Source organism: Protopterus annectens, chromosome 1.part1 (genome assembly GCF_019279795.1).
Source record: "Protopterus annectens isolate FY-2018-M chromosome 1.part1, PAN1.0, whole genome shotgun sequence".
Classification (NCBI taxonomy): Eukaryota; Metazoa; Chordata; order Ceratodontiformes; family Protopteridae; genus Protopterus; species Protopterus annectens.
Genome location: NC_056726.1, coordinates 514,692,620 through 514,718,549, shown reverse-complemented (window position 1 = coordinate 514,718,549; position 25,930 = coordinate 514,692,620). Strand labels below are relative to the sequence as shown.

Here is a 25,930-nt window from a genome sequence, read left to right as displayed (position 1 = left end):
TTACGCTTTTCCCCCTTATGAAGACTCTGATGCTAAAGACTGTATTCCCTCAGCATCTCCCCCTGAAGACTACTCATTTGGGGAAACTTTACATTCCATGAGGGAACATTTCCACTGGGAAGGCCAGGACTACTCTGATTCTAAGAAAAGGCTCCGAGAGTTCCTTTTACTACCCCAGCACAGACCACTTGCTATCCCTCCAGTTTTAGACATTGTGGATGATGTTTACTTGTAGAATAGTCTAAATCCAGACTCTCTACCTCCTGCTCCAGCCAAACCAGACAGATACTACAGAGTACCTGACTCTCACAAATTCCTTTATAAAAGCCCTGTGGCTGACCCAGAAACAATTTCCCAGGGTCCCAAAGAGGCTAAAGCTTCTATGGCTAAAAATCCTGTGCCCTCTGAAAGGGATTCCAGAGCCCTAGAAAGATGGGGAAAGAAGATATACACCTCAGCTACCCTGGCTATGAGAGCATTAAATTGTCAGTTTCACATGCTGAAATATCAGCAATTCCTAATGTCTCAATTAAAACAAAAAATGAGCACACATTCTGAACAGTCTGAATTCAAGGAAATGCAGGATCTGTTGCATGCAGCTGAACAGGTGGGCAAACATACTTTACAATGTGGATTTGATTCATTGGAAGCTTCCTGTAGAGCAGCTGTTACTGGGTCTGTCATACGTAGACATGCTTGGTTAAAAGAACAAACCCTACCTGATCATGTTAAAGCAAAATTATTGGATGCACCTTTACAGCAGGATGTATTATTTGGTGTCAAAGCAGAAGAGGTTTTAAAGAAAATGGAGGATAAGGCAAAGTCTATGCAGACGATCAGGGATTTTTTACAGGTACAACCACCTCGTTTCAGCAGAAATTGGCCAACAAAAAACTGGTCCTTTCCAGCTTCTGACAGATCACAGAGGGGCGAATACAGACTCCCAAGGGGCAGAGGTCAGTCACAAGGCCCTTACAAACCTCGCCAATGGGGTACTGCTACCCAGAAAGGAGGAGAAGACAGGCCCCAAGCTAGCAGAAGACAAACACAATGACTCAACCCTCAAACTACCAAGCAAATCTCTCTTGGCAGCTCCCTTGGGAGGAAAATTAACACTTTTTGCAGACAACTGGCACATCATCACAAAAGACAAATGGGTCCTAAACATTGTCTCACAAGGATACAGATTCCACTTTCATACCTTGCCAAGGATAAAGGGAATGCCAAACCTGCCACCAAATCAATGGGCAGAGGCACAAAAACAAATTACAGCTCTCATGGACATGAGAGCCATTCAACAGGTACCTACAGAGGAGCAAGGACAAAGATTTTATTCAAGACTCTTTCTAGTCCCAAGAAAGGACAAAGCATGGAGACCCATTCTGGATCTTTCAATTCTGAACAACTATCTGCAAGTACCAAAATTCAAGATGCTAACACTACAGCAGCTTCTTCCCATGCTGGGCAAGAATGCTTGGCTAGTAACGTTGGACCTCAAGGAGGCATACCTGCATGTCCCTATCAGACAAAATTGCAGAAGATACCTCCGCTTCATGGCAGGTTCAACCCATTATCAATTCTCTGCACTGCACTTTGGCTTATCTACTGCGCCCAGGGTCTTCACAAAATGCCTGGCACCAGTAATTGTATACTGCAGACAAAGAGGAATTCAAATATACCCATACTTGGACGACTGCCTTATTCAAGCAGAAAGCAAGGACATTCTTTTAAAGCATCTGGCATTTGTCAAACACCTTCTAAGTTGCCTAGGGTACACAGTAAACGAAAAGAAATCAAAACTAGTGCCCTCACAAAACATAATATTCCTGGGTGCCAGCTTGAATACAACGGCCCAGATGGCTTATCTCACGTCAGACAAGCAACAACAGCTGACTCAATACTTCAAAATAATGGCAACAAAGACCCAACTCCCTGCAAGAAAAATTCTGCAGGCCTTGGGATTCATGGCATCTTGCATACTACTAATACCATTTACAAAACTGCATATGAGGAAATTACAATAGTACCTGAAAAGCACATGGACTCAGCACAGCCACAGCTTGGAAACAACGATACCACTCATTCCCTGTCTTCAACAGGAGTTTCTATGGTGGGCACAGGCATGTCACCTCAACAAGGGTCAGCCTTTCACCTTACCCACAGCCAGGCAAACTCTGACAACAGATGCATTGGACTATGCCTGGGGAGCACACATGGCAGGACAGTGCATTCAGGGCAAATGGACTACAGATCAAAGGCATCTGCATATCAATCAAAAAGAAATGCTAGCAGTACAGAATGCCCTAACAGCTTTCAAGGACCTCTTACACCCAGGACAACTAATAATAAAGATGGACAATACCACAGTAATGTGGTACATAAACAAGCAAGGGGGCACACATTCCGACCCTCTATGCAGGCAAGCAATGACCTTGTGGAACACAGCACTGTCTTAACAAGTTCAACTACAAGCACAATTCCTGCCAGGAAAGAAAAACACATTGGCAGACGACCTAAGCAGAAGCATCACGGATCCCCACGAGTGGAAACTAGATCCACAAGTATTTGCAATGATAACTCAAAAATGGGGATGCCCAAACATCTGTTTGCCAACCCCCAAAACTACCAACTTCAAAAATTTTGCACAAGGACATTCTACCCACAAGCTTGGAAAGTGGACGCCCTCTCATTCAGATGGAAAACATTAACAGTGTATGCCTTTCCTCCACTGCCTCTTTTAGGAAAGGTACTGCTGAAAGTCAGATTAGAGAGGCCACAAATGATACTCATTGCACCAGACTGGCCACGCCAGCACTGGTATCCAATTCTAAGGAACATGGCCCACGGCCCACCATGGATTTTACCACAAATTCCTCACCTGCTCACCCAGCGAGACAATCGGATTCTACACAGCCAGCTCAAGACTTTAAACCTGGCTGCATGGCAAATTACCTAAACAACCAGCCAGCACCTCTATCCAAAGCTGTTATGGATGTCATTCTGGAGGCCAGGAGGCCCAGCACCAGGAAAACCTATTCAGACAAATGGAAAAGATTTTGTGCCTGGAACCAGGCTAAAGCCCAAAATCCCCTTGATCCCAACATTCCTCAGATTCTACAATATTTAACTGATATGTTGCACAAAGGACTTTCCTTTTCATCTACTAAGATCCACGCCTCAGCAATTTCAGCTCATTACAACACGGATCCTCCTTTATTTTCACATCCACTCCTAAGACAGTACCTCAGAGGGGCTAAGAACATAAGACTGCCCAGGAGAGCACCAACACCTATTTGGGATCTCATCTTTGTTCTGGAAAAGCTTACACTGCCGCCCTTTGAACCAGCTTTGTCAGCTGATTTAAAATTTCTTTCATGGAAAACTGCCCTGCTGCTAGCAATAACTTCAGCTAGAAGAGTCTCAGAGCTACAGGCACTAATGGCAATGGAGCCTTTCCTCATTTTTCATCAAGACAGAGTCTCTCTACGAACTAACCCTTCCTTTATGCCAAAGGTGGTATCCAGTGTGGCCCTAAACCAAACCATTCATTTGCCCACCTTTTTCCCAAATCCCCAGAACAAAGGAGAAAGACTCCTGCACTCTTTGGACATTCACAGGCAATTACGTTACTACTTGGATAAAACTAAGGCGTTCAGAAAATCTGACCAGCTCTTTGTAGCCTATGCTGCAGGATCACAAAGGAAAAGCCATCTCAAAACAGACCATTTCAAAATGGATAGGACATTGCATACGTTTCTGCTACAAGCATCATGGGAAACCGGTACCTGCTAACATTAGGTCCCACTCCACCAGGGCTACAGCTACATCAGCAGCCTTTCTCAGGGGGGGTGCCAACCAAGGATATTCTGGAAGCTGCAACTTGGAGTTCAGTGCACACCTTCACCAAACACTATCACTTACCTCTATATTCTAAGACTAGAGCTGGTTTTACCACTGCAGTTTTGCAGGGCCTACAAGCTTCTTCTAACCCTGTTTAACTCCACCACCCATCCTTAGCTTTGGGATTCAACCCAAGTGTGATGACTGCAGCAGGGTAACACGATGAACATAGTACAGTTTTGTACCCACCATAAATGTAGATGTTCGAGTGTTCACCCTGCTGCAGTCCAGGTTACCCTCCCTCCATCCCCTCTGAACTAGCTGGACTTATCTATACCATTCTATCCTATACAACCTCTGTGGTGTATTTGCTTGTGCCTGAAGGTATTGTTTTATTTTTATATGTACATTTTTATATAGCAATATATATATATATTGCCTACCTATTGGGGGCACCTGACATCTGGGGCAAGAAAAACTAAAGAAAATGGCGTTGGATGCCTCTTGTATACCCCTGGCGCACTGACGTCAGGGAAGAAGCGACAGCAACCGACGCTGGACCAAGACTTTGGAACTCAGGCCGACTGCGGGACCGCCTGACGGCAGGATAACCCAAGTGTGATGACTGCAGCAGGGTGAACACTCGAACATCTACATTTATGGTAGGTACAAAACTGTACTTTCTCATCTCTGAGTTTTCTCTGGTTTATCTCCTGCAACTCTGCCCTTATTTTTCTCCTGTCTTAGTTCAAATCAAGAGCTTGCAAACAATACCACAATGATATGCCGTATAAACAAGCAAAGGGGAACCAGATCTTAACCCACCTATGCAAACTATGCCATGTTAGCATGGTATATATCATTACAGCACATTGTCACTCTGCAGTTATGGCACTGAGAAGGTTGTATGCTCTAACACCTTCCTCACCTGTACAACACACTCCCACATATACAGAGGTTCTCAACAAAAACATACCTAAACAAAAGACCTTCATGGCAAAAACACACATGCACATCACAACTCACAGAATCAAACACCACACACAGTACACATGCGTGTGTCTCACAGCCTCTAGGTCCCAGCCACAAACCCAGCAATACTAGTCATAGGAGAGACTATCGTGAGACACACAGATGTGCCCTTACCAGTCTAGACAAGGAGAAAGTCACGTAAGCTGTTTCTCGGGTGCTAGAATCTGCCATATCACGCACGCACTCAAGTCTCTCAACAACAGGTACTGTACTGACTCTGTCATAGTCCATGTTGGTGTGAATGACTTGAGATGTACCTCTCTGGACTATATGAAGAGACATGATTGAGCTTGCTGAATGTGTGTCCCAGGCAGGTATGTTCCTAGCCTTAAGCAGCATTCTACCATCACCAAGAATGATGCTTCAGTACAGACAGAAAATGACTGATTTTAACAATTGGCTTAGTTTCTGGTGTCATTCCAAGGGGACCCAGGACCTGATAGCCTGAGAGGACATGACTGACAGACCACAATGCTTTGCCAGAGATGGACTTCATCTGTCTCCCCTGGGCTTCAGGCTAAGGCTCTTGCCTGCCCCATATTGCCTTTTTTAGGCAAGGTCATGGGAACAAAATTACAAACCTGAAAAATTCTTCTAAACGAAATTTAAAGGTAATGCTGCTAAACACTAGGAGCCTTAACATGAAACTGCACTCATTGCAAGCATTCCTCGCCCTGAAAAATACTGATATTTGTGCCGTCACTGAAACCTGGTTCAAAGCTGCGGGGAGCACCCCAGCCTTACCAGGTTACTCATCCTATCAACCCCAAATGGAGGGCTACAAACGGAGGTGGAGTTTCAATATTTATCAAAGACGTACATACCTGCAGGCTGGTCAAACAGTATGACACACAGGAGACACTCCAGGTGCAGTTAACTGTTGACAAAACACATATTCAAATCATAGCCAGCTACAGACCCCCCCCCCCCCCCAACCATGACTCAGGACGCCCACTCCACCTATCTGGACTTACTTAAATCCATCAAGATTCAACCCTCTACCCTGATCCTGGGTGACTTTAACTACTCAATAATACAGTGGAAGACCTATTCTAGCCCAAGCATGAATGCCCAGAGATTCCTCAACTTCGTCAATGCCTGTGCATTGGGTCAGCTGGTCGATACCCACACGAGAGGTGAAAATATCCTGGACCTGGTACTAACCAACATGAGTAGCCACTGTAGCATCCCTACAGTGTTATCCTCCTAGTAAGATCCGACCATAAAGCAATCACTTTCGAAGTCACCATCTCCCCTGACTCCCTCCCACCCTTGCCAGGGTCAAATAAAAAAAACGTTTCCCAAAGCTGACTAGAACCCCCTGAGAGCAGGTATAAGCAGCATCACAGCCTCAGTCCCTTCAGTGAACTAGCACTAATGTCCAAGTCTGCACCAAAAAACTATATGAGCAGCTACATAGCTGCATGGACTCAGCAATACCAGACAGAGCCAAATTATCTTCCTCAAGGAAGAGAAAACCTGTCTGGTGGACAGCAGCAATAAACAAACTCTATAATAAAAGGAAAAAAAATGCTGCACAGGACCAAGAAGGAGCAGGTGCCAAGTTGGAAGCAATCTCTCCTTTGTCTGAACAAGCAAATAAGGTCACTGGTAAAATCCTCTAAAGGTAACTTTGAGTCCAAATTGGCCACTTCCACTAAGGACAATCACAAGACCTTTTTCACATATGTCCGCAGTCTCAAAGGTAACACCCAAATCTGCACTGAACTGGTGGTCAAGAACACCACATACACAAATGCCATAGTTATAGCCAACTTGCTGGCAGATAGTTTCAGTGAAAACGTCACCCCCCTGTCCCCCCATCAGTAAACTAGGATATCCCCAGCACCTGCCGCCCTCCCCTTATCACCAGGGAGCAGGTCTTTATTGCCCACTGAAAGACAAAAAAATACAGCCTCCTTGGGACCCGAAAATATCCCTGGCTGTGTCCTACATGAACTCAGGCAAGAGCTCTCAGTACCATCAGACACCCTATTCAACCAAAGCCTGAGCACCGGCTTTGTCCCAGGCAAATGGAGGACAGCCACTGTCATCCCTCTACACAAAGGTGGAGGATCCACCAACCCAGGCAATTATAGGCCCATCAGCCTAACTAGCCTGATCTGCAAGGCTATGAAGCACATTATCATGGACCTTATAAACAATGCCATTAGCAACCTCAAAACGCTTGACCCTATGCAGTTTGGTTTTGTCAAAAGGAGATCATGCCTGTTAAACATGGTAGACTTCTTCAAAACAGTCACTAGAGCCATGGATGAGGGGAAGATGGTGCACACCTCCTACTTTGACCTAAGCAAAGCCTTCGATACTATTCCCCACTCGAGCATAATAAATAAATTCTCCCAACTAGGCATCAACCTGTATGTTACCAGATGGGTAGCTAACTGACTCACTGATAGAACCCACTCAGTGAAAAATAGGTGAATCCACTTCTAGTAGTAGATCTATAATGAGTGGTATACCCAAAGGATCGGGCTTGGGCCTCTACTGTTTGGGATATACTTTTTTGAGGTGGAAGACAAAAACAGTAGTCCATTGCTGACCAAGTTTGCAGATGACTGTAAGCTGGGTGCTGACTTTAATTCCCCTGGCGATGTAAACATCCTCCAAGAGACCTTACCCAAACTAATGACTGGTGCAAGAAGCATGGCCTCAAACTGAATGCCACGTAATGCATCATTATCCCCCTGGGGAAAATGGCATCCCCACTAATTATCACATTAATAACATTCTAAGCATGCAGTCAGTCGTGAGGGACTTGGGCACCCAGGTTGATAGCAACCTGACATTTGACCACCACGTTGCCTCTTTTGTATGGAAGGCTTTTTGTATGGCCCACTGCATAAGTAAAGGTATTTCATCCATTGGCAAGGAGGTCACAACATCCCTGTATTTCTCTCTTATCAGTCCCGCTATGAAGTACAGTGCCCCCTTTGGCATGTACTTTTCCAAGCACATGCAGCAACAGCTGGAGAGACCAGAGAGTTTCCTGACCAGGAAAACCCAGGGTCTCGAGGTGACCTGTGTCTGGCATACAAGGCTGTTTCAGACCCATCCTTAATGGAGTTGCTGCATATCTGTAAGTTGAACTCCGCTCGCACAACCCACATGCAAGCCGTCAACCTGGTCTGTGACATTAACAGAAGTTGTTGGGATAGATTTGTGTCAGAAAGACTCACCCATCTGTGGAATAGACTCCCTCTCCATGTCAAGCAGAGTACCTAACTAGCCCTCTTTAAGAGGAACCTGGACAACTGGATGGGAAATGGAAAATACACCCCTGGGATCCCACCCGTGTCTCTGCTGGACTGGGGAAACGGGTGCTGACTTTATGGGAACAGGGGCGAAATTCTTGGCTAGGCTTATAAGGGCCTCTGGACCAATAGCCTAGTATCGTCCTATGAACCTAATTATTTTATATTCTGTCAAAGGAAAATTGTGTGCCATGCAAACTGAACAGGACCAGGTCAAGCCCTCATGAATGGAAACTAAATCAGGGGATTTTCTAAGGTTTGCTCATAGGTTCACATCTGTATACTATGCTAACGACCACAGGGGCCTTTACAAGCCTAGCCATGCAACCTAAATGTCGAGTTGCTTTGCTTTAGAGGTTATTTTAAGTGTGTATATGTTACCTAGAGTGTAGTTTAACTACTGCCTCTGTCCATCTGAGACACAGGTGCCAGACCAGGGGCAAATTTCCATTTTTCCCTTCCACTGGTCCAGGTTAAACTTTTCAATAGGATTAAGGAAGGGCTTTGCTTCTCATGGATGGGGGAAGCCTGTTCCAAAGAATGTGAATTCTGAGACATTTTTGTCCTTCCCAACATGTCCTATTTATATTGTATGCAAAATTTAAGTCCTTTGATCTAATAGCTCTGATGCTGTTCATTGTAGGATATGCAAAATGTCCATCAGAGGAGGGTCCAAGCATGTGTTGTATGCCAGGCATAGGTCACCTCTCAACAGTCTGCAGGAAACAGCTGTGGAGAATTTCTTAAGTAGAACTTTTTGCCTCCTGTCTAAACAATTTACTGGCAAACTTCTGTTCCTGAGCTCCATGTAAGAAGACCTGTAAGACAGATGTTTTATCTTTCCCTTGGACAGGAATGTTCCCATCTGCCTTTTTCACCCATTCCACTGATGTCCAGGGCACTTCTGAAGCTTCAGAAGGGTTCCCCAAAGAACATTGTAGTGACTCCCTTCTGACCCAGGCAGCAGTGGATGTTCTTCGTGTTTCACTGTTGCAGTCATCACCTGTGGATTATCCCTGCTGTGGTAGCCCTTGGCCGACCCGAATACCAGAGTCAATGTTTTTGTACACCGGCTGCTGCCACCTGTAGTCTGAAGTCAGGTCGTCAGTGCTATAAAGCAAGGCAGCCAATGTCATTAAATCAGTCTTTCTTGCCGTGAAGCCCGTAGCAGAAGCAGTTCGCACGAGTGCCGGTCGTTCACTACCAGAAGTCAAATTTCAACAGAAGACGTCTAAAGCTAAGTACCCCGTTGGGGACTCTTTTTTTTCTTGCTCTAACCGATGTCTGAAAAAGTTAATTGGCTCGCCTGTAGAAGGCAGATCCCACACTCATTCTTACTGCATCACTTGTTTAGGCCCAGACCACGACGTCCCTTGTTGCCGGTTCTGTGCCCTCTTTAATGTGAGAAACATTCGCCGTAGAGCTCATTTTGTAGACAATTATTTTCGTATTCAGTCTTCGAATTCTGATATGGCGTCCATTAGCCAACAATCTGTCGACATTCCGAAAAACATAAAGATAGGGACAGGCCACACAAGGCTAAGCCTTCTGCCGACGCTACCGTCAAGCAAGTGGTCAGTTTCCGGAATTCAGTGAGGCGCTTTTGCAGCCCTTGATGCCTGACTCGCTTTCCATGCAGGCCTCTGCCGAGACCCTTTCGGAGTCTATTATGCCGCAGAAATCCACTTAGTCTTCCGAGCCTTTAGCTGTCTCAGCTTTGGTTGGGTCCGGAGCCACGATGCAGGCACTGGCATCCGAGGAGGCCATTCGCACTACCAATTCTAGAAAAAAATGATGTCTTCTGTTCTGACTACCATTTCTCAAAGACCGACGGATTCTCTCAGGCGTAGAAGCCAGGCCACTCCTAGGAAATCTGCTTCTAGCCACCATCTTGATACTGCTCCCCCACCCCAAGCTCAAATGCTTAAAATGGCAGAGGATCTCATATCCCTTATCCAAGGTACTCAGGCCCCAACTCCTGAAAGGAAAAGGCACCCTTCTCCAGAAATTATGACAGACCAAGAGTCTGAGGAATCTGATTGTTCTGCTTTTGAAGATGAACAACGGCCCTTAACCGTTTGAGGATTCAGATGCAGAGGAATCCATCCCCTCCACAGGACCTCTCCTTTGGGGAAAACCCTTCACTTCCTCAGGGAACATTTTCAATGGGAATCTCAGGACTACCCATAGTCAAAGAAATGACTTGGAGAGCTTCTGGACCTGCCCCAGCACAGACTCCTGGCCATCCCACCTATTCTGGAAGTGGTGGATGATGTTTTCCATGAATCCAGCTTAGCCCCTGATGCCCTGCCTCCTGCTCCAGCTAAACCTGACAATTACTACAGAGTACCGGATTCTCATAAATACCTTTACAGGAACCCTGCTGCAGACCCTGAGGTCATTACACAGGGACCCAAAGGAGCTAAGACTAGTTCTGCCAAGAATTTTCCTTCTGACAAAGACTCCAGAGCTCTGGACAGATGGGGTAAGAAAGTATATACCTCCCGCTACAACCTTAGCTATAGGAGCACTCAACTGTCAGTTCAATATGTTAAAATATCAACACACTTTGGAACAATTAAAACAGAAGATTGCTATCTCTCCTGATGGTGCCAACTCAAAAGAGCTGGCAGAATTACTACACTCTGCTTGTCAAGTGGCCAAGCACTCATTACAGTGTGGATATGATGTCCTGGAAGCCTCTAGCAGGGCAGCAGTGACAGAATCTGTTATTAGAAAACATGCATGGCTGAAGGAACACCCTCTCTCTGATCATGTCAAGTCTACTTATTGATGCTCCCCTAGATAAGGGCTGCCTGCTTGGAAAAAAAGCAGAAGAGGTGCTTAAAAAGATGTAAGACAAAGCAAACAGTAAAAGATTTCTTTCAAGTTCAACTGCCCTGATTCAGCAGGAACTTCCCCTCTAAGCACTGGGCCTTCCCTGCACCCAGCAGACAGGGCCAAGGTAAGTACCGCAGGGACAGGACATCCAGGATGCTATCCCAGGGCCAGCAAAGAAGCAAACAATGGACCACTTCCGCCTCTAAGGCAGAGAGGTCTAAGCCAAGCTTCTATGGCAAGCACTCACAATGACTCTCCCTCCCCCACCCGCCCTCCTTTCACTCATCTAAAACTAGGAGGAAGGCTCACCCTCTTCAAGGACAATTGGGTCTCTATAACCAAGGACCGATGGGTATTAAAAATAATTTCTCAGGGATACAGATTCTCCTTCAGCGAACTCCCTATTCCAAGAGGGTACCCAGACCTCCTCCCAAACCAGTGGGCAGAGGCATTAAAACAGGTAAAAACTCTAATATCCCAGGGGGCAGTAGAGCCTGTCCCTCTGGATCAAGCAGGAAAAGGTTTTTACTCCAGACTATACCTTGTTCCCAGAAAAGAGGGCACTTGGTGCCCCATCCTGGATCTATCCAAATTGAACACCTCCTTGGTGGTCCCCAGATTCAAAATGTTTACCTTGCAGCCGCTCCTGCCTATGCTCACACAAAATGCCTGGCTGGTGACACTAGACCTAAAAGATGCCTACCTCCACATCCCCATCAGGGAATCGTGCAGAAAATTCCTGTGCTTCAGAGCAGTCAATCAGCACTTTCAGTTCTCTACACTACCCTTTGGCTTATCTACTGTTTCCAGAGTATTCACCAAATGCTTGGCCCTGGCTATAGCATTCTGCAGACAGAGAAAATACAGATTTACCCTTATCTGGATGACTGCCTCATTCAGGCGAACAGCAAAGAAAAGTTGCTCCAGGACCTTCTGTTTGTCAAGAAACTCCTAAATTCCCTAGGGTTCACCATCAATGAGAAAAAAATCAAAGCAAAACCCCACCAGGAAAATTGTTTTCTTGGAAGCTGTGCTAGACACAGCAACCCTAGTGGCCTTCCTATCCCCAGAAAAGCAGAGCTTCCTGCCTCTCTACTTCACCCATCTGGCTTACAGAAGTCATCTCACTGCGAGGAAGTTCCTGCAAGCCCTGAGATGCATGACATCTTGCATCCTTCTCATCCCTCTCGCCAGGCTTCACATGAGAAAACTTCACTGGTACTTAAAGAACCTTTGGTGTCAGCACACTCGGTCTCTAGAGACCACTCTCCCACTGATCCCTTGCATAAGGGACAAATTTCTCTGGTGGGCTAAGGCCTGTGCCATGAACAAGTGTCTTCCCTTCATCCTCTCCCCTTCCGGCCAGACCATCACCACCGATGCCTCAGACATAGCTTGGGGCGCTCACCTTGCAGGCAGGTGTACCCAAGGCCTTTGGAATGCCCAGCATCTTCACTTGCACATCAACCAGAAAGAAATGATGGCAGTGCAAAACGCCCTGACTTCCTTCCAGCCCCATTTCAGGCCAGGGATCCTCCTTATAAAAACAGACAACACCACAGTAATGTGGTACATCAACAAGCAGGGCGACACCCAGTCTTACCCCCTTTGCAGGTTAGCCATGAGTGTCTGGCTTACAGCCGCCTCCATGGGGCTACACTTAATTGCCCAATACTTACCAGGGATCAAAAACACACTGGCAGACCACCTAAGTAGAAACTTACTGGACCCCCGCAAATGGCAACTCCACAGAGAAATCTTTCTGCAAATCACCCAGGAGTGGGGGACCCCCGAAGTGGCCCTCTTTGCCTCGCACCTCAACCCACCAGCTGCACAAATTTTGTATCAGGGAGTATCACCTCCTGGCATGAAAGGTGGATGCCTTGACCTTCCTGTGGAGCTCCCTCTTTGTGTATGCATACCCTCCTCTGCCCCTTATTCCAAAGGTTCTGATCAAAATAAGAGAGGAGAGACCTAAGGCCATCCTCATTGCTCCAGACTGGCCCAGACAGCATTGGTACCCCTTACTGCACATTCTGACCTTACAGCCCCCAAAGCTGCCTCCCCTAAGGTCAGTCCTCTTGACCCAGGAAAGGGGGAAGTTACTGCACTCAGACCTACAGACTCTCAAACTTTCAGCATGGCTTATATTTTAAAAACTAACAAGAAGTCCCTGTTAAGCAAACAGGTCCTGGATATCATTACAGAGGCCAGAAAGCCCAGCACAAGAAAATCTTATGCAGGTAAATGGAAGAGATTCTGCTCCTGGAAATGATCAAAAGGGGGCAATACCTCCCAACCCTCCATTCCTCTCATCCTGGATTACTTAGCAGAGTTGCTCAATAGTGGCCTCTCCTTCTCTATTAAAATCCATGCCTTGGCCATCTCTGCCCATTATGATTCAGACCTACCCCTCTTCTCTCATCCTTTGATTAAGCAATTCCTCAGAGGGGCTTCTAATATCAGGCCTCCCAGAAGACCTCCTACTCCACCCTGGGACCTGAATTATGTGTTAGAGAAACTAACCTTACCTCCTTTCGAACCTGCCGCTTCAACAGAATTGAAATACCTCTCCTGGAAGACTGCCTTCCTACTAGCTATCACCTCAGCCAGAAGGGTCTCAGAGCTTCAAGCTGTCATGGCTGTCGAGCCCTTCATAATTTTCCATGCAGAGTCGCCCTGAGGACTAATCCCTCCTTTATGCCCAAGGTGGTATCTGATGTGACCCTTAACCAGGCCATACACCTTCCCACCTTCTTTCCCAACCCTCAAAACAAGGGGAAAGAATTCTACACTCACTAGACGTGCACAGACAACTGAGATACTATCCGGACCATACTAAGCCATTCAGAAAAACTGACCAGCGTCTTGTAAGCTTTGCCCCAGGGACAGAAGGGAAGCCCATCTCCAAACAAACCATTTCCAAGTGGATTTCACACCATATCCATTTTTGCTACAGACTACATGGGAAACCCATCCTTAAGTCTATCCGTATCCACTCGGGCAACCTCCACTTCAACTGCCTTCCTCAGAAGAGATCCTACCAGGAATATCTTCGAAGCAGCCACCTGGGGCTCTGTCCATATGTTTACAAAGCATTACCACCTTCCTCTCTTTTCTAAGTCTAGGGCAGGGTTTGCCTCTGTAATTCTGCAGGGCCTCCTGACCCATACCTAGGACTTTACCTATCCTTCCACCCTTTACCTCAGCTTTGGGAATCCTCCCACAGGTGATGACTGCAACAGTGAAACATGACGAACATAGTACAGCTATGTACACTTACCATAAATGTAGATTTCGAGTGTATTCACTGTTGCAGTCTTGGTTTCCCTCCCTCCATCCCCCATTTAACATCTTCCCCTAGGGGGACACAAGCTTCCCAAGGTGGCTCTTGGCCACCAGGACCAATTCTCTCTTTTTCCTTGTGCTTCTGACGGGTTAGGGCAAGAAAAACTGATGTAATGACGTTGGCTGCCTTGCTTTATAGTACTGACGACCTGACGTCAGACTACAGGTGACAGCAGCCGGCGCACAAAAACATTGACTTTGGTATTCGGGCCGGCCGAAGGCTACCACAGCAGGGATAACCCACAGGTGATGACTGCAACAGTGAATACACTCTAACATCTACATTTATGGTAAGTTTACAAAACTGTACTGTCTCCCTTTTGAAACTGGCCAGGGGCAGTTGCCACAAGCTTCTTCACAGACTGTATTTACTCTCACAAAATCATGGGTGTTTGATGCATCCTAACACTAAATAACTGCAATTTGACTGACTGGATGCCTGGGAATAAAACTAAATGGAGAATTCATCAACCAGCACTTCTCCTTGCAAATCAAGCAGTGTGTTTCCTGTTTGCTTTCAATCATAGCTTAGAGATTTGGATGGGTGCCCTTAAAATACACCCTGGGACTTACAGGCCTAGCCCTCCTTGAAAAGGTTGGTAGAGCCTGAGGATGGTTATTGTCAAGGTACACATGGCTTCTGGTTTCATGATCTTGTATTCCCTAGGCGTCCTATAATTGCTGTTTAAAAAAAGTTTATTCGAGGGGGAAAACAATCTCTAACCAGACTGTTTTCTGTGTACTCTTCTGAGAGACACTCTTTTCAATGTTGTCTAATTTAATAACCTTGTGAGGTACTACAAACTATGTACATTGTGTACATTACTACAAAATATGTACATTGCTATAATTAAAGCAGGTAATGTTCATGGCCCCTCCCTGTTTTTGCATTCAAAGAACTTGGATTTGTTCCAAAAGGTTCTCTTAGTTGTGTTTTGTGCTACTTTTAAGTCTTGAGCCTGTGACTTTCCAGTGTTTCACAGCAGTTTCCTTCAGAATGGATTGTATCACACTATCAAAAATACAGCTCATACAAAGAAATCTAGTACAATTACATGCACATATATAGTAATTACTGACAAGACTGCCTTTGTCAATTATTAACATGTTATAACATTTTCCTGCAGCATTTAATCTATTAATATTGCAGAATGCAAGATTTATTGCTGGCCTGTGTCATACCATTGTGGTTGTTAAATATGATTTGAAACATTAAAAAACTACATGCATTAGAAATGCTCCCAGTAATTATCTGAGTTCATAACGGCTGCAGAGATATACTGACATATAAATGGTTAGTCTGTTTTATGCCACTGATGGCCTGAGGTGGCAGTCTAAATGTGTGGTAATGACTAAGTAAGGATAAAGCACTTTGGGAATAACTTTTTGGGGGGATCAATGTTCAACACTTATCACATGCAGGATAAGCAGATTGCCAGATGAATCTCATTTCAGGTAGAATGGATTTACATTTAGTGCACTGCATTTTTCTGCTGTAACAAAAATGGATAGAATATAGATACTGTCTCTTTTGAAGAATCTACCACAGGAAATGCTTTATTCCTATAGACTACTTGATGTGACTGCTGGCTCCTTACATCATGCCAGTCAAGATGTTCAAATGGAAGGCGAGTGATTTTTATGATGTGGTATGAGTGAATTAAATAGCATTGTTCCTTGATGACAGCAGCAGGTCTTTTGATAAAAGTTGCATTAATTTCATTTTTATTGATAAAATACTAGGCTGCAGTGTAAGAAAGTTCAGCCAACACTGAAAAGAAATGTTCCTTTGCATGCCTGTCCAGAAGGGGCAGAAGTTTACAGTGATGAGGCACTAAAGAAAATCACAGCACTGGAGGAGGAACTGATACGTCTTCGAGCCAAGATTGCTATGATAATCACAGTGCAGGAAAGAGGAGATGCAGAGGAAAAAAATGAGCAGTTATCTCCAGGTTTGTTTAACCTTTAACATTTATGCTGAAATTTACGTTTTACTTAAATGTGGAGATTTCCTTTATTTCATAACTTTTTTTGTAGATGTTTGTGATTGTAACATAATGAGATATGTTTTTCTGAGAAGGAATCACATGCATGGTCATTCTTTGTGATTTGCTCCATATGTTCAAGGTTTCTGAAATGGCAGTATCCTATCTTGTAGAATTGTATATTTGCTGTAGGGTTGTAGCCCAGTACATTTACCAGTATGAAGAGACCTTGTTTTGAAACTAACTTGCACACCATGTGGTATCATACTTGCATTTTAAATTTGTGTTGCTTCGATGTCCCAGAATCTCAGGCTACTCTTGTACCTCCACCTACTCATGGTACCTTACTCTGCCATTTTCATTTTCCTCAGATTCTGAATGCATCGATTGGATTCGAAATGGCCTTCGACAACTTTTTTTTTTTTTGCATGTCCCATAAAAAGTAGCCTGATAAGTCTCCCACCTGTTCCCAGTTGGTGCAGGTTGGGTGAGAACTGAGCAAAGTGAGAGCACCTCTTGCCCATTTGTTATTGCCTGGGAAACTTGCTTAACCTAGTTGTTCCCCGAGCAACCAAAATTGGTCAGTAGAGAGCAGGCCTAACTGCCAGTCTTGAAAGCCTTCCTCCCTTTCCCCAAGGGAGCAATCCCCACCTTGATTTGCCACTGTCCAAGCTCTGCTATGTGCGGCCTCCACAAGGTGCCTAATCCCTGTGGCACATGCCTTTACATATTGGCAGTGCTTGCATCTTAGGCTTGTGCTGCTAGGATGAAACATTTAGTGTTCCTGCTTGGTTTTATCCAAGAAGTGAGCCAAAACCACTTCCACTCTCCATATCGGTGAGTCTGCGACATCCACTTACTCCTGCCCCTCCCTTGCTAGCTTCCTCAGATAACAGAGCCGATATTTAACTCTGGGTTACCTGTGCTACACTAAATGCCTTTTCCCTGTTCATGATGGAGCTGGCTTGCCTCAGGCTACCTGTTGGAAAAATTCACACACTCTTTGTTTTTGTGTGTATAGGTTAGCAGATATTCTTCATTGTTCTGTTTGGTAGTTGCTTTTGCAGTATTCGTGAATATTTTTGTGATAGTTGAGCACCTTCTCTTTCTGTTAAACTGTTGCTGCCTTACTATTGTGCTGAAAGCTTTTCAAGCTTTGAACTTATCAGATAAACGGATGTGGGAAAAGTTTTTTTTTTTTTTTTGTAATTTTGCTCCATCACTTTTTATTATGGAATGATATGCTAAGGAACCTGTAAATATATTGTTTTTGAAAATGTGTATATACAATAAAGCCCCTATTATTTGTAAGTGCTGAGAGAGATTTTACATCACCTGAGCTGCCACCAACTCAGATAGGGCCTCAGTTTAACATGTTATTTGAAGGACAGCATAGTCAAGACAGGAATGTGCAACAGTGTCAGTAGCAGAAAATTAGTTCAAACACATGAGGTGAGAATAGAACCCACAGCCTTCTAATTTTCTAACATCAAAGGTGAGGGTGCTACCTGTTGAGCAACTGACACCAACAGCCTACTTCAGCTATATTAGTGGTGTCTGGAACTGTATATAACATAGAAAATAAGTATTGGAGAGAAATTGGCAGACAAAATATGTCTGTGATTTAAAAAGAATTGGAGGACTAAATCAGCAGAGACGGAAATTCTATTGTGAAGTGAATTTGGTAGTCTGCTGCAGTTTTTTAGCTGGAGACAGAGCAACAGGACAAAAGCCATGGGAAAGTGTGCAACCTGAAAGTGAAGAAAACGGCTCACCCAATGTTGTGTTCTCATTGGGAAGGTTGAAAACTGTATAGTGGGAATCACAGAGACTGTTTTAAATAAATATGACAAAGTTCAAGGAAGAAGGGCCACCAGAACTTGCACAACCAGACCTGATAGACTGTGAGAACTGTGACAATTAAGAACTGCAGAATGATTTTCCTGATCTTGTCTTCAGTGAAAGTGTACTGTAGCAAGAAATGTCCTAAAAGGAACATTTTTGTCTAGAAAAAGTTGTATAAAATTCCCCAGATGTGATAGACCATTTAATAAGCCAGACCTATATGGATAATGCCGGGTTTAAGTTTTCCAAGTATTTTGGGTTGATAATACTATGACTGGAATGGACCCCATTCCTAAGTCAGTACGATTAGAGTTCATGAAATTAGTATTGTTTCAGTCCTTAATATTAGCTAAGAGTGCTCTTCCCAGCACCAACAATGTTCCCAGAATTGCCATCTCCTCTAATTCCTATGGGGTTATGTGTATTTGTATAATATTTAAATACAGTTGTAAATGTAGTAGTGTTACTACTACTGTTGGGACTGTCTGGGTATCTTTCTTCCACACTGCTGTCAATCTGCTTGCAAATTCTGATATTTTGAGTGTATTTCATTGTACTTATGAGACTGTAATCACTGAGTGTAGCAATTTCAATGATACATGCTGCTTTTTTCATCTTTTCATGGACTGACTACTAAATCTGATTTTCTCACATCTGTTTTTGAATTGTGGTGATCCCATGTGATGTAAATTTAGTCATTCTCTAGATTTCTTTGTGGTTGATATTTTCCATTGCTTCTCAGTTGCTTCTATATTGTAGAGTTTGCACAATCCCCAATGCAGCAGTCTTGCAAAATTATTCTGCCTTTCAGTATACAGGGCCTCTGCCATGAGTGTATATCACACCTAGCAACAAAATGTGCAATTCTTTTCAGCTCTGTTTTACAGAACCTGTATTTATCTGTTTCTCCAACACTTTCAATGGACTTCGTAAACCAATGTGTACATATTCCACTGTCCTGGGCCACCATTATTAGCCTTTCATCTTTTGATTTCAGTTCACCTCTGCTTGACCATTCCTGTATCAGATTATGTTCAGTATCCTTTTTTGGCACATCCAGTTGTTGATTTTTGTCTGCTTCTGGTTTGATTTCCATTCCCACTTTATTCCAACATGCTTCTGCTAAATTAAGCAAATATGTCATCTTATAGGTTCATAGGTTGGTACTAGGCTATCAGCCTTAGGGCCTATACAAGCCTAGCCATAACAATTCCCTGGCTATTTCATCCCACACTATTTACTTCCCTGGACCCCTGTCTAGCAGGGCGACTGACGTGATCCCTGGGGTAATTTCCTTTCTCCCATCCAATCGTCAAGGTTCCTTTTGAAGAGGGCCAAAGAGGCACTCTGCTTGACATGTATGGGCAATCTGTTCCAGAGTCTGGGGAGTCTCTGGGTCAGGAACCTATCCCTCCAGCATGTTTTGTTTATTGTGATGACAAGGTTTAGATCCCTGGAGCGTGTGGCTCTGAGGGATTGGGATTTCTTTAAGTGTAGCATGTCCAACAGCTCTGGGTTTGACATGGCCTTGTATGTTTAGCAAAGATTGCCTCTGAGTAGACGATATGCGACAGAGTATAGCTGGAGGTTTTTAAGGCGGTCAGTGTAGGGCATCTGCTTTAGGCCTGTGATTCTTTTAGTGAGGTATTTCTGCGGCCTTTCCAGTTGTTGCAGATGTCTTGAGAGGTACATACCAAACGGGGCGTTGTATTCTATAATGGGTCTAATGAAGAATGAGTACAGTGGGACAATGACCTCCTTTTTTTCTGGATGAAAAACCCTTAGTGATGAGGTGTGCCACATAGAAGGATTTCCTGACTGTTGTGGCGATGTGGTTATCGAAGGTGAGACCACTGTCCACCTGTGTCCCTAAGTCTCTTATCACACTTTCGGTGTTTAGTGTACTGCCACCTATATGGTAATTCACGGGTACATGTTTTTTCCCAAAGGGGATAATTGTACATTTATTGGCATTGAGCTTGAGCCCATGGCTCTGGCACCAAGCATCTGTTTCTGTAAGGCCCTTTTGTAGAGTATCCACATCATTTGGGGATTCAATAATGGCTCCCAGTTTGCAGTCATCTGCAAACTTTGTTAGCCAGAGTCCCTTAGTGTTGGCCTGTACTTCAGAGAAGTAGATGCCAAACGAGAGCGGTCCCAGGACTGAACCTTGAGGTACTCCACTTGTCACTTGTCTGGAGCTGGATTTGGAGTCGGCTACTTTTACAGTGTGGTTTCTGTCAGTAAGCCAGTTGGCAACCCATTGGGTGACGTACGGATTAATGCCCAGCTTAGTAAGTTTATCTATGATTCCAGAGTGGGGGGTGGTGTCAAAGGTCTTGGCAAGGTCTAGATAGGCTGTGTGGACCACCCTACCCTTGTCCATGGCTCTGGAGACTGATTCGAAGAAGTCAATCAGGTTCAGGAGACAAGATCGGCCCTTCATGAACCCAAACTGGGTGGGGTCCAGTGTTTGAAGGTTGCCAATGTCTTTGTTTATAAGTTCCATGATAATACGCTTCATGGCCTTGCAGATAAGGCTCATCAGACTGATGGGATGGTAGTTTCCAGGATCCAAGGCGGATCCTCCCTTGTGGAGTGGGATAACTGTAGCTCTGCGCCACTCAGTGGGCACGAAGCCTGAGGTGAGGCTATGATTAAACATGACACTTAGGTGAGGTGCCAGTTCATATTGTAGTTCATGTAGTACACAGCCCGGGATGTCATCTGGTCCCATGGATGCTGTATTCTTAGCTTTGGAGAGTGCGTTTTTTTACCTGTGTGGCCATTATTACCGGAATTTGGCAATCTTCCGGTATTGAGATGGGGCATTTAGGGGGTAAGAGGGGGATGAAGTTGGCACTGAATCAATCTGCCAGGATAATGGCAATATCCTTGGGATCAGTATATTTAATGCCATTCTGTTTTAGCTCAGAGCAGATCTGAGCATTGCCATTTAGATTCTTGACATAGTTATAGAATGCCTTGTGGTTGTCTTTGGAATCTTTGGCAATTTTATTTTCGTAACTAGCTTTGGAGGATTTTATGAGGGATCTCAGTTTCTTACTGAGGCTGGTAAGAGAATTTTTTGCATCCTGGGATTTTCCTCTTTTCTGCAACAGTTTTTTCCTTTTGTTGTAAAGTTTGTTTATGGCAGGGGACCACCAAACTGGCTTCCTTTTTTTGGATGAGAGCATCTTGGTTCTATTTTGGATGGCACGATTCATGCATGAGTGGATGTGCTCGTACAGTGCCCTAGTGTAGGATTCAGCAGTTGAACTTTCAGTTCCCATCTGCATGGGTGTCATGAAGTTTGTCACTTCTGACTTGAGTAGCATGAAGTTGGCTTTGGAGAAGTTTTTTATGGAGGTTTCCTTACTGGGGGGTAGGGGTGGGATGTGGATGTTAAGGGTGATTAGCTTATGGTCAGACCTGACTAACGAGGGGGTGACCATAGGTGTGGAGCATCGATTTCCCATGTTGGTAATGACCAGGTCTAGGATATTGGAGCCCCTGGTGGGACTATGGATTAGTTGATGCATAGCGTTGGAATTTATGAATTCCAAGAACTGTTGGGCAAAGGTGTTGGTACATGAGTAGTTTTCCCAGTTAATGGCAGGTTAGTTAAAATCACCCAGTATTAGGGTGTTTGGTTCTATCTTAATATTTTCCAGTATGTTTAGAAAGGTGTAGTGAGAATCTTGGGGGTATGGTGGGGGATCTGTAGCAAGCTACAATTTGGATTGCAGTCTTACCTAGTGTTAGTTGCAACCGGAGAATTTCAGACACATTGTGTTGGGAAACTAGCCTGGTGGTGTGAATATCCTTGGTGAATATTGACACTCCTCCACCTTTAGTGTTTTGGCCCTGGTTTGGTGGCCGAAAAGTGTGGTAAGAGTTGTAGCCCGGTATTGCAAGGGTGCTCTCTGGAGCCTTGAACCAGGTCTCAGTTACTGCACAGATATCGATGTTCTCCATCTTTAGGAGTGCCTCGAGAGAGTGCATTTTGAGGTTTAGACTTCTAGCATTGAGTAGCATTACCTTCAGATTTTGCATGCTTTGTACCTGTTATGGTGGTGGTTTTGCCCTTTGAATGTTGCCTAAAAAAGGCACTATAGGGGTGGCAAGAGCCTTAGCCAGTAACCTGAATCCCGGGGGCGACAGGTGCAGACCATCTCTGGCAAAGGATCGTGGTCTGTCGATCATGTCCCAGGCAGACAGATACTGGATCCCCTTTGAATGACACCAGAAGTTTAGCCAATTTTTGAAGTCAGTCATTTTGTCCTTATATTGTGGTATCATTCTGGATGAAGGCAGGATGCTACTCAGGGCTAGGGTCATACCTGCATGGGCCACATGATCCGAGAACTCTTCCAAGTCTCTTTTCATGTAGTCCAGGGAGGTACGTCTCAAGTCATTCACTCCAACATGGACAATGACAGAGTCATATTTGTACTTGTTGTGGAGTGACTTGAGTGCATGCGTTATGTGGCAGATCCTGGCACCCGACAGGCAGCTGACTGTAATTTTCTCCTTGTTCAACCTGGTGAGTGGGACATCAGTATGCCAGACTATAGAGTCACCTGGTGAGTGGGACATCAGTATGCCAGACTATAGAGTCACCTATGACTACTGTGTTAGGTACGTTGTCTTGCCTTACGGGCTGTTGCTGGGTGGCACACTGGTGTTGTGAACTATGTGACACTTTGGTTGTGATTAGTGTTTGTTTGTGTTTCAGCTTCAGAGATCCTTGTTGCTTGGGCAGGTTACAGTTAAGGGCCTCTGCATATGTGGATTTAGTGTTGCTATATGTGGGTGTTGGTTTAGCTGGGCTATGTGTTGCTTGAGGTGTAGTGTGGGTGTTAACCTTCTCCTCTTGACTGTCTAGCACAATCTTGGATGGAGAGAGCTTTGCTTCCATTTTGGCTATGTAAGTGCATCTCTCACAGGTTGTAGTGTTGGGTGGTAAGAGGAGAGGGTTGTCTGTGTACATGAGGCAATTGCTGCATTGCCCCAGTATGCCCAGATTCACCAGGTGGACAGGAGAAATCACCGGAAGCTGATCTTGGACATGCCTGGTTTGGTGCTTTTTGTAAAGTACAGGAGCTGTTTTCCCTTGCCTTAGCAAGGTGCTTTGCAATTATAGGCTGTTTAGTGCTTACTATTAATTTCTCCTTATTAACAAGGAGAGTTGAGTGCTTGTATCAGTTTAAGGCTTCCTAATGCTTTCCAGCAGGTATTAGAGCAAGTGCTAGTCACAGGGATGCTTAAAGGTAAGATAAAAAAAATGCACACTGCAGTGTGCACTAGAGAAGTTAGATGTGAAAGTAGGTAACTTATGTTTTACCTGTTTAAAAAGTTAAGGTTTAGTGGAGAGTTACTATTTTTGGATGGATGGAGTGAAAGGGGTGGTCAATTTTGTATTCTGGTACTATGGAATACAGTAGGATGGCCAATAAATTTAAATAGTTGAAGGAGAGGGATTTCAAAAATGATGATTTTGTGATTACTCACACAAGCCAGTGAAAGTAAAAAGGAAATGAGATATATGGTCAGATTAACATAAGAGGCAGGCAACTAGAAAGACAGTGGTATTTAACAAGACAACTATAACTGGGTGGGAGGGCAGGAAAAATATCTGCCCGACTCAGAAGAGACAGAACTGTGGTCTCTTTTGAAGTTTTAATATGCTGTTAAAGCAGAATGCAAGTAAAACACAATGTAAAGAAAACAAACCACAGTATTCAACATATAAAAAGGTAATAAAGTAATGCAAACTAACCTTTCCTTCACAGCAAAGTGTAACAGAGTCTGGATGAGCCTTTGTGGTAAAGCTCTGACATGTTTTATTTTACCCCTTAAATAGAAGGTTTAGTTCCTAGCTCCACGCCCTCAGTTCAGAAATGATTAACCTTAAGTGACCTCTTCTATCTTATGAATGAGTCCTTAATTGATCAGTTCTAATTCCTGCCTGACTCTGTTCTAATTTCTGCCTGACTCAGAAGAGAGAGAGCTGTGGTCTCTTTTGAAGTTTTAATATGCTGTTAAAGCAGAATGCAAGTAAAACACAAGGTAAAGAAAACAAACCACAGTATTCAAAATATAAAAAGGCAATAAAGTAATACAAAATACAAAAAATAAAAGCAAACTAACCTTTCCTTCACAACAAAGTGTAGCAGAGTCTGGATGAGCCTTTCTGGTAAAGCTTAGACTTGTCCTCATGTTTTAAAACTTTCACTGTTTCTGGATTAGAAGAGGTCAGTAGATATGTATGCAGTTCTGTGCTTGCAAATCTGTTCATATAATCAATTTTGAGGTCCATACCTCCTTTAGACAGAGGAATGTGTATAGATATAGATATATGTATATATGGATAATAGATCTAGATATATAGATAGATGTGTAGATAGATGTATAGCTATATAGATAGATGAATGTATATAAAATCTTGGTATTCACTGATTTTTATATCTCATTTGATAAGAATTAAGTATTTTTTTCATGTCTAGTTGATTCAATAGTTTTTGGGGCCAATTAATCATGCCAAAGCTGAAAGTGAGGAAAAAAAACAGCAAGAAGTTGATTTTTTTTAGCTTGAGCATTTTTTCTAGATGTCATGCAGTTTTCAATATCAGTTTGTCTTTTGAAGTATTTCTTGCTGAGCTTTATTCTCATTTGTTCATGTTTTATTGCTGACCCTTCATGTGTTCCCAAATAGGCATGCACTCTCTCTTGCTTAAGTTCCTTTATATCACATTCCTGTCCCAGGATGATATTTTCTTGGTGTTGCAACTTTCCAACATTGCTTTTTCACATTTTGTCATTCTTATATTCTCTGAAAAAGTTTTAACCATTTGTAGTTATGTTTTCAACCCCTTTTCTGATAAACTGTGCAATTTTACATAATCCACAAAAAGTGTATGAGAAGTCTTTAAACAAGGTTGTTTTTTGGGAGGCAAATTGTAGCCATGGCTGTTAAGTAAACCGCTTAATGGGTTGTGTGTGTGTGTGTGTGTGTGTGTGTGTGTGTGTGTGTGTGTGTGTGTGTGTGTGTGTGTGTGTGTCGGCTTATCCCGTTAGGTCGCCACAGCGGAACTCCGGTCCGCTAATGTTTGGTAGTGGATTTTTACGTGCCGAGTTACCAGCCCTGATGCACAACCTTCAACGAAGGTACGCCCATTCACGCATGCCTCCACACAGAAGACGCTCTAGCTGGGAATCGAACAGGACAACGTCTTGCTGTGAGGCGACAACGCTACCGCAGCACCACTACCGCGAATGCTTAATGGGTTAAGTGCAAGACAAAATAGTGGTGGTAAAGAATCGCCCTGGTGTATCTCCCTTTGAATTTTTATTCCTGGGAGTATAATTGCCCTTTACATGGCTCAATTGCAAAGTCATTTGCCAATGTAATGTAACTGATCAATGTGGGGTTTATCTTGTACATCTGTAAGCATTCCATCATCCATGAGTTTTGGATGCTGTCAGCTGCTTTTTCTGTGCTCTATCTATGCCATACTTAAGTTCTTCCCGTTTTCTTTTACAGCACTCTATTATGGATTTATTTAACAGTAAGTGATCCTGGACAGTGTGAGTGATTCTGGAACAGAAGGTTTGATTTGATATTAACGCATCATTGATATCTCATAAAATGTATAAAAAACACACACAGACACTTACTATATTATGCCAAGATGTTGGGTACATTAAGGTAGAAATGACTGCTGAGCATAGTCATCTCATTATGAAGAGAGAGATTAATAT

General features: G+C 43.9%; 1 protein-coding gene across 1 annotated transcript in view; it reads left to right on the top strand.

The window, feature by feature from the left end:
• MTFR2 (mitochondrial fission regulator 2) overlaps positions 1-25,930 on the top strand; it is a gene marked incomplete in the record, with an annotated part of 659,997 nt that overhangs the window by 123,247 nt on the left and 510,820 nt on the right. Inside the window, 1 exon segment of the mRNA XM_044076367.1 lies at positions 16,080-16,288. Within this exon segment, the coding sequence (XP_043932302.1) occupies positions 16,080-16,288 (209 nt within the window).